This window comes from Trachurus japonicus, chromosome 2, assembly GCF_045865225.1.
Source record: "Trachurus japonicus isolate A0001 chromosome 2, Traja_1.0".
In the NCBI taxonomy this organism is placed as follows: domain Eukaryota; kingdom Metazoa; phylum Chordata; class Actinopteri; order Carangiformes; family Carangidae; genus Trachurus; species Trachurus japonicus.
In genome coordinates, this window is record NC_140908.1 from 1,885,453 (window position 1) to 1,894,918 (window position 9,466).

General features: G+C 44.1%; 1 protein-coding gene across 1 annotated transcript; it reads right to left on the reverse strand.

Annotated features, from left to right (window-relative positions):
• Positions 1-3,819: 3,819 nt before the first annotated feature.
• On the reverse strand, positions 3,820-8,802 carry LOC146990509 (protein NLRC3-like). Its single transcript, XM_085794940.1, has 7 exons — positions 8,390-8,802; positions 8,193-8,306; positions 7,514-8,072; positions 7,119-7,353; positions 5,097-6,878; positions 4,626-4,977; positions 3,820-4,474 (listed from the first exon to the last, which is right to left on the reverse strand). The coding sequence occupies exons 4-5, from the start codon at positions 7,336-7,338 to the stop codon at positions 5,317-5,319; spliced, it is 1,782 nt and encodes a 593-aa protein (XP_085651066.1). The 5' UTR covers positions 7,339-7,353; positions 7,514-8,072; positions 8,193-8,306; positions 8,390-8,802; the 3' UTR covers positions 3,820-4,474; positions 4,626-4,977; positions 5,097-5,316.
• Between the last annotated feature and the right edge of the window lie 664 nt (positions 8,803-9,466).

Here is a 9,466-nt window from a genome sequence, read left to right on the forward strand (position 1 = left end):
GAGGACAACAAGGGGGTTAAGGGCTTCTCTTCAAGCCTCTATGTTGCACATGAGCCGAAGCTCTTTACCCTATTGCCACGTCTCTTTCAGGCCCTTTCAGTTTTCTTTGCTTCATCCCCACTGAGGCAGGAAACTCTCCAAACGCTCTACATACATCTACTGAAACCTCTTCGTATGTCACAAGCCTGTTTTGTTTTAGCGTTCTTTGTAGACAAAAAAAAAAAATCCTTGAGTTTGTTTAAATGTGTTTGAAACATGCTGCAACAGAGAAACAACAATTCTATCTCAAGTTTTCTAGTTTTATCTTAGTGTCAGGTCAATGTTCATGTGCATCAGCTTTGGTGTTTAATATATGATAAATGTTAAAAGTCCAGTGTTTGCATCAAGGTTATATAAAATGTTTGTGCAGCAGAACTAAAGCCTCAGTCCTTCCTGTCACTCAGTAATAGTAAAGTAATTCCTCCAAAGGGCTGTTCTTTTTTGTTGTTGTTGTTTTTCTAATGGAACAAATTGAGGAGCATCTGGAGGCAAGCAGGTAAATATAAACCCATTAGACCGCTTTCACAGCCTTGAACCTCTATTCAATCCATTACACACACACACACACTCATATGTTCAGGAAGGGGGGAGGTAATGGCATGATGAGGCAAAAGTCAGACGGGCTGAGCTCAAAGCAAAGACATTTTAACGACACATTATCAAAAGTGGAGGCACTTCATCCACCGGCTGCAGTCATTAATTTCAGCCACTCTGTGTTTTGTCGCAGTTACTCTGACGTCCATCCTTGGGCCTGTGTATTGCTGTTGTTAAAACATGCACATCAGAATGGTTATTAAAAATATTGACTCTGTTGGCACAGATATTGAGACTGATTGAGAAGCAATACAAAGGTTGATGCGGAAAAAATTACATCAAACCTTCTCATCTCATCAAAACTGGATAAGGACAGAAGTGTGTGGCTGGTGGTAAGTAAATGAAAAACACATAGACTGGAAAGCATTTTCTATCTTCTTTATTATGTTATTATTATATTCAAGTTCAAGTTTATATATTATTTAATGTTGTTTGAAGTTTCAGTCAAATAGTGTATGTTGCACTTAATAAAGGTACACTGAAAATTAGTGAAAGCAGAACATATTTCTAAATAGTGCTCTAAGCAAAATGCTGTGTAAATACGCTGCTCGAAACAATTATGGTAACACTTATACTGCACATCGGATTATTCAAGTTGGAAATCTTAACTGATCTACATTCGACAATTTGTGGAGAACAAAGTGACAAAACAACAGTCAATAAAAACCAAGACCACCACCCAAAATGTCTAGGCTGCTTCTGATATCTGACAGTCTGGTCAGAAACATCTTCCATGCACTTCTATCCACCACTTTCCGGAGAACGACGCTGGGTGTCGCCATGACACTCCATTCATTACATTTTAGATTAACGTTAAATAGCTGCTAACCGTTAGCCGTTAGCAGTGTCTTAAATAACTCAATAAACAGCCCATGAAAAAAATATTTTTTCCAGCGGATATCTTTGTTACAACATGACTGAGCTAACTGGAGTAGTTTCATGTTGTGTCCCACAACGGGAGGGTTTTAACAGCTGACGTCCTGCTGTTGGTTTGCTGCTGCTGTTAGCTGTCAGCAGCAGCAAAGCTAACGGCTACGATAACCATGACTAGTTGCAGAGGCGTGCACACAGAAGTGGTGGTGTTTGTTCAATAATTCATTTTATAGACTTAACAAACATCAGATTAGTCAGGGCGGTTTTGGCAGCCCGGAGCCCCCACATGTGGTGCCTACACCGGTGGCTAACGCTACCAGTTAGCCGCTAATGCTACCAGTTTTAGCCGCTCGCTAGAATGCTACTACGGGGTTGAAAACCGACTTCCGTTGTGGTGTGACGCAATGGATCATGGGAAAATAAAGTGGTGGATAGCCTGTCCCTGCAGGACACGGAGAGTTGTCTGTGCCAACACATGCAAAACCAGTCTCCTTTTGGTGGCTTGTCTTGGTTTTGCCTCCCCATTTCATCTGTTGTCACTTTAATTTGCACAAAAGCAGATTTAACCCTTTGTCAAGTCCTGTCCTCCACGGTTACTGTTGCTAGGTTGGACAAACAATGGTCACGGAAGGGTTAACTTCCATTGGAAACTATTGAAAATTAGGCAGATTTAAATTGCTTGTTAGGAAATTTTGAATTAACTTATACATGAGAAAAATGGTGTCGTGATAGAAGACAGACGTGGCTAAAGAGCGATTGAACGGGCATTAACTGACTTTTCTGAAAAGTGGGGAAAAATCATTGTTTTGGTCACTCACTAGCTAGTACCCAACAGTGCTAGCTAACACTAGCTACAAGCTAACGCTAGATCTCCGCCGATCTCCCGTTTCTCCTCATAAAACTTCACAAAGTTCAAAAGACATTAGCAACGGTAATGTTACGTTTGCTAGATAACTTTGAAGGTTAAAGTAATATGTAAGTATGTTTATTGATGTCTTGGGTTTGGGGAATGGGATAAAAATGACTCCGGGAATACGTTCATGAGTCGCTATTGCTACCCCAGGCAAACATTTTAACCATATTGAAAAATTATAAAGTAGTTTTTGCCGAAAAAATTGCTGTCTACCTATCTCGTTTCATAGGTTTCTTACTTTTGCTTCCTAAATGAACGGATTGACGGAAGATTAAAAGACTTAGTTTGGTAGCCTACTGACACGACTAACCACTTGCGCTCGATTTTGGCCCTAGCAGTCCGATTAGGTTCATTATGTCTTCAGTTAGACAATCAGTGTTTTGTTGTTTTAGACAGATATGAAGGATTGTAAATGGTTCAACCATCTGCTGTAGTCTTCCTCAGATGCAGAGCATCAGCTGATAAAGACACGTCACAGAAACATCAGGTGACCCTTCTGAGGGAGGCTACAGCAGATAGTTGAAACATGTCAAGGTTATTACAATCCTTCATATGTCTGTTTAAAAAAGAACAAAACACAGATTGTTTGTCCCTAGCACTTGGTTTTGCGCATTCTCGTGTAAGGATAAGGGTGTCCCAATACTTTCAAGAGCAAGGGGAAGTGCTTTTCAACCCTTAAAACCCCCCCTTAAATCGGAGGGAGGCCAGGTGCAGACCACGAACGTATAGTGGAAGATGAAAAGCGGCAAAGGTGTCTTCTGTTTTCTGCATATCTACGTTGGTTCATCAAACAAAGAAAGATCGTCAAAGCCCACACGCCAGGTAACACAACCGCTGGAGCTGGCATTTTCAAAACACTACAAGTTGTCACTCCCACTTTGTCATTATGTGTGATGTTGGTGAATATGTCAGCTACACCAAGAGCTCTATTTCTAACTGTGCATTCACACCAAAAACTTCCAAAGTGTCAAAACAACGGAAGTCAATTCATTTTCAATGAGAACCCGGCGACACTGAGCGACCAAAGCGTCACCTGGCGTCGCCGCGCTTCCCAAGCGTCCAAAACGTCACCAAACGGGAAGTTAAGCCACTGTTAACTTTATGGTAATTAGCTATGACGCGGTTCAGCGGCAAATGGCGGCAACCTGACGGAATAGAGGGGTCCTTCGGCTGCCTTTTTTTTCTTTTTTTGTATTTCGGCTCCCCAATGACCAGTACGATCGAACTTTGACGTCAATCAGTGACGAGCAGCCAAAGCGGCTGAAAATATTTGCCATTTTGGGAGCTGTCTTGTCTGAAGCCCACCCTCGAGCGTTTTTGACGCTTTGGAAGATTTTAGTGTGAACGCACGTAACACTTCTCACTTCTCACTTCTCAATTCATCGTCAAGGGTATCTCCCTTTGGAGGCCACTCAAGACCAATTGCTAGTGCTAGCGGAGAAGAAATGGGACTGGGCCTGAGTGTTGCCTTAATTTTGGTGAGCAGGGCTTACTTGAAACACAAAGGACACAAAGTGAGGACTACACCGAACACAGAGACACTGAAGAGTGAATCCAGCGCCACGACCTGAACCTAAACCCAGTATACAGAGGTTCAGAGAAGGTGGTGTTGAAGGTGTGGATGTGGATCAGTGAGTCAGAGGAGACTCTGTAGAAAGACAGAGAGCCAGCAGGACAGTCCACATACTGCTACTTTGTTAGAGACGGAGGAAGAGCAGAATGTTACTGTTTTATTGTGACTGACAGTGAAACCATCATCACAACATTTCAGACACCAGGACTGATCGTTCCCTCCAAACCTGCAAGTCTCACTTTTTCCTTTCCTTTGGATTCCTCTGTAACTCACTGACACATCAACAGCTCCTTTCCATTCAACCTCCCAGTAACAGCGACCAGTCAGACCAGTTGAACACAACACCTGAGGCCAGTGTTTAAATCTGTCAGAATGATCAGGATATGACTGATCCTCCTCCACATGTGTCACCTTCCTGTTGTCGTTGGAGAGTTTGATCTTTGTGTTCACTGTGTTCATGTCGATTGTGAGTTGACAGGAATCTGATGGAGAAACAAGAGACAGCTGAAGTTATTGATCATCTGATCAGTTCATGACAGTTAGATGAAGACTCATGACGTCAGTGATGCGACAGTGTGAAGATGGTTGAATGTGCTGCTTTGTTTCCATGAATCAAAGTCCAAACACACTTACACTTCCTCAGACCTGGTGTCAACCATCGGACTCCATCAGGCTCCATGCTGAAAGAAGAAGAGAAGAAGAAGCTGGAGTCTTCATGTTGTGATGATACACAACAACACACAGGAACCCTCTGTCAACACCTGGAGGTATGTTCAAGTGTCATCGGATCAACAGCTGGATGGATCCTCACCTGAGGGTCTCCAGTCTACAGTGTGGACTCTGCAGTCCACCAGACAGGACCTTGACTCCAGAGTCCTGCAGGTCGTTGTTACTCAGGTCCAGGTGTCTGAGACTAGAGGACTGGGAGCTGAGGACTGAGGACAGAGTTTCACAGCTTCTCTCTGAGAGGTTACAGTCGCTCAATCTGAAGAGATGATCATGAGGAATTAAAGAAGACAAGATATTATATTCTGTTCTGTTGAAAAGAAAGAATTGTTGTTGTTTTTTATAATAATGAATGGATCTAACTATCACTACACTTACAGAGCTTTGTAGGAGGCTTTGAGCACTGGCAGCAGCCTCAGAAGAACCTCCTCTGAAGCAGAGTATTTCTTCAGGTCAATCTCGTCCAGATGTTCTTCTGATGACAGTAAGATGTAGACCAGAGCCGACAACTGAGCAGGAGACATTTCATCTGTGGAGAGAAGTCCTGATCTCAGGGATTTTGGGATCTGCTTCACTAGAGAACGATCATTCACTTCATTCAGACAGTGGAACAGGTTGATGCTTTTCTCTGCAGATGGAATCTCTTCAATCTTCTGTACTGGACTGTCTCCTGATTGGTATCTGGGGTACTTCCTGTCAGAGTCATCAGACCTCGTAGGAGAGTCTGATTGGTTGGCAGAGAAAGACCCAGGAGGAAGCGGAGAAACAAGTCCAGGTGTCCATTTGGACTCTTTAAGACCTCGTCCACAGCGCTCTGGAAGTAGTGAACAAATTTCTTTTTTTGTTTCATGGGCTTTTTTGATGTTCTTTGTGACATCAAGTTGAGTCCAGAGTTCATGAAGGTCAGATGAACATGAAGAGCAGCCAGAAACTCCTGAACACTCAGCTGGACAAAGCAGAACACCTTGTCCTGGTACAGGCCTTTCTCCTCTTTAAAGATCTGTGTGAACACTCCTGAGTACACTGAGGCTGCTCTGATATCGATGCCACACTCTGTCAGGTCTGATTCATGGAAGATCGGGTTTCCTTTCTGCAGCTGCTCAAAAGCCAGTTTTCCCAGAGACATAATCATCTTCCTGCTCTTTTGGCTCCAGTGTGGATCTGTCTCAGCTCCTCCATTGTACTTGACCTTGTTCAGTTTCAGTTGAACCACCAGGAAGTGGATGTACATCTCAGTCAGGGTCTTGGGCAGCTCTCCTCCCTCTCTGGTCTTCAACACCTCCTCCAGAACTGTAGCAGTGATCCAGCAGAAGACTGGGATGTGGCACATGATGTGGAGGCTTCGTGAGGTCTTGATGTGCGAGATGATCTTCTTGGCCTGCTCCTTATCTCTGAACCTCTTCCTGAAGTACTGCTCCTTCTGTGGGTCAGTGAACCCTCTGACCTCTGTCACCATGTCAACACACTCAGGAGGGATCTGATTGGACGCTGCAGGTCGTGTGGTTATCCAGAGGCGAGCAGAGGGAAGCAGGTTCCCCTTGATGAGGTTGATCAGCAGCACGTCCACTAAGGTGGACTCTGTCACATCAGTCAGGATCTCAGTGTTGTGGAAGTCCAGAGGAAGTCGATACTCGTCCAGACCGTCAAAGATGAAGACCACCTGGAACTGATCAAACCTGCAGATTCCTGCTTCTTTGGTTTCAGAGAAGAAGAGATGAACAAGTTCCACCAAGCTGAACTTTTTTTCTTTCAGCACATTCAGATCTCTGAAGGTGAAGGGAAATGTGAAGTGTATGTCCTGGTTGGTTTTGTCTTCAGCCCAGTCCAGAGTGAACTTCTGTGTTAAGACTGTTTTCCCAATGCCAGCCATTCCCATTGTCATTGCTGTTCTGATTGGTCCGTCTCTTCCAGGTGGAACTTTAAAGATGTCTTCTTGTCTGATGGTTGTTTCTGGTCTGTCTGGTTTCCTGGACGCCGTTTCAATCTGTGTGACCTCATGTTCATCATTGACCTCTCCAGTCCCTCCCTCTGTGATGTAGAGATCTGTGTAGATCTGGTTCAGAGGAGTTGGGTTTCCTGCTTTAGAGATCCCCTCAAACACACACTGGAACTTTTCCTTCAGGGCAGATTTAAGGTTCTGCTGGCACATAGCAGGAGACCCTGAAAGAACACAAGAGCACATTTATCTTAACTTTTTAAGCTGCAAGAGAGAAGGAAGATTCAAAACAGTGTTGCACTGTTAGCTCCTCCTATAATGTCCAATAAATACAGAAGAATTATAGAAGAAATCCAATCAACAACTGACTCATGGAGAACATGATGTGAAATCATTGATTCCAATAGGTGTCATGATTCAAATATCTCATTTGTCCATCATGTTGAATCTTTCGAGAAACTTACTCCTCTGCAGACACTCAGCCAGCTCCTCCTCCTTCATCTTCCTCAGGAAGTTCACTGTGATCTTCACTAATGCCTCTCTGCTGATTCTCTGCCTCTTCTGCTCTTCGTCCTCACCATCCAACACCTCCTCATCCTCCCTCTGACTTCCTGAGCATTCTGGGTAATCTGGACTCAGAGACTCGTGGATCTTCTTCAGCTCGTTCTTGAAAAAAGTGACCATGTTCTCCTCCAGCAGCTGGAACAGAAACTCCATGAGTGACAGCATCAAACTAAAACCATGGAGCCAAACATCAGATCCATGTTGGACAGACTGACAATCCACTGGTGTCACAGTGCAGCATGGAGATGATTGTGAACACAACAGATGTAACAGCAGCTGTTGGACATGTCCTCACCTTAAATATGGAGTCCAGCTGTGTTTGATGCTGCTGGGCAGACTGACCACTGGGAACCTCTGAGCTCTCCTGGTCCACTCTGTGGAGGAATCATGGAGAATGAGCTCACATCATGTCTGTCCACACAGAGACACACACAAGCTGAAGGTCCATGAAGTCAGGTTTGATGTGACAGCCAATCAGACGCCTCCCTGTAGAGGTGAAGGTTGACTAGTCCTGCTGATCCCACTGAGAATCAACAGCTCAGTCTGCAGCTGTTTGTAGCTTCAGCTCAGTGTTTGGTTCAGTCCTACAGCTCTCACCACCCCTCACAGTTTGACCTCCACCTTCCAGTGTGGATGTTCACAACACAGAGACACTTTGACCTCTGACCTGGTCCAACAACACCTCATACAACTGGTTGTTTTCTACATTAACCTGAGTCAGAGTTTCAGATACAGCTTACGTCTGATCAGCTGATCCTTGTCTTTCTTTAAACTCATTTTCCCAGTCCTTTGAATGTTCGCTTTTTAAAGCCGGACAGCTGGGTTCAGGAGAGTCTGGTCTCTGCTGCTGGATCCTGAAACAACAACACAACTGATAAATGTGCATGTTGGATCAAAAACTGCTGAAAAATATTTCAATCTGTTAATAAACACAACATTTGGTAGAAAAGATTTGGACAGTTTTAAGTTCAGACCTTTCATCAACAGATGGACTGAATTTAAGAGGCGGATCCATGGACCGGTCGCTCTTCATGGACACTATGCTGGGTTCAGGTCCAGGTCCAGAAGTCTGTTGTTTGTCTCTGTCCCTAACACACACAGAGCTTTTAATGTGAATAATAATGATGGAGCAGTGTTCTGAGTCATGGACAATTGGAGATCCTCATCTGACCTTTGACCTGTGGTCTGACTTTGATGTTCCAGTTTCTTAGAGGGAGGCGCTCTCTCCTCCTTGTTCTCAAACTGATCCATGCTGCTGAGCTCCCACACACTTTGTAGCTTCACCTGCAGAGGAAACACACATTATTACCAGCTCACATGTCCATCATGTGCCCAGCTACACCTCCACTGATTGGCTCTTCTTCTCTGTTTCAGTGATAAGAAGATGAAGATGCTGCATTTCTACTCTCAGTCCACTAGATGGAGCCACAGGACCAGAGAGGCTGATGTGTTGTGAGTCAGTCCGTAGATCTGTCAAACTAAAAGAGGCAGCAAAAAGGTTTAGTTCCCATGTCACCTAAAAGCAGCATGAGGACACACAGGTGGCCAACAGCGGCAGTCTACTCTGACAACACAGTTAAGTATTGTAGTGCAAATATCCACACAACATGTTTCCAAACACAAATGAAAAAAAGAGTTGTGATCAGTTGTGATGTAGTGAGGCAGTAGAACAACAGATGAGAACTAGAAAATTTCCTCTCGGGAAATTTTGAATGGGCCACGGGAGCTACTGCGGGTTGTGCCATCTCTGTCAACATGGGAATCAAACCCACGATCTTAAGGTCAAGACAGAGCTGATCAGACAGACACATGATCATCTTTCTATAAGCACTGATATGGAGGAGCTGTAACCACATTAGGTTAACTGTGTGTGTGTGTGTGTGTGAAAAAATCCACACAATAACAGTAGTGGTCCCTGCTATTTCATAGCTGTTGGGACCAGTGCCCGGTGCGATTGCCCGTGGCCCTAATAACAATCAAACAACATGTCCATCAAAGTTTAGACTGAAATAAATATTAAAATGCTCCTCACACATCGACTAGAGAACAAAAAACACAAGTAATACATTTGATGCAGTTTGTAAACTGCAGTATTTCCTCTGAAAGGATCAGAACACATGATCCACCTTCAGAGTATCCATAGCTGTCAGGGCTCCACAGTGGTGATGTGTCCACCCCTGGGAGTTAAAAAGCAGTCGAATGCTTAGGTGACAACAGGTGTTTGCAAGTCAAACATTAAAAACTGCTC

Bases quoted from the DNA above. Each gene is read 5' to 3' on its own strand.
- LOC146990509 (XM_085794940.1), bottom strand. From the start codon at position 7,338: ATGGTCACTTTTTTCAAGAACGAGCTGAAGAAGATCCACGAGTCTCTG. The intron at 6,879-7,118 runs GTAAGTTTCTCG...GTGTTCTTTCAG, and splicing joins GGCTGAGTGTCTGCAGAGGA to GGTCTCCTGCTATGTGCCAG.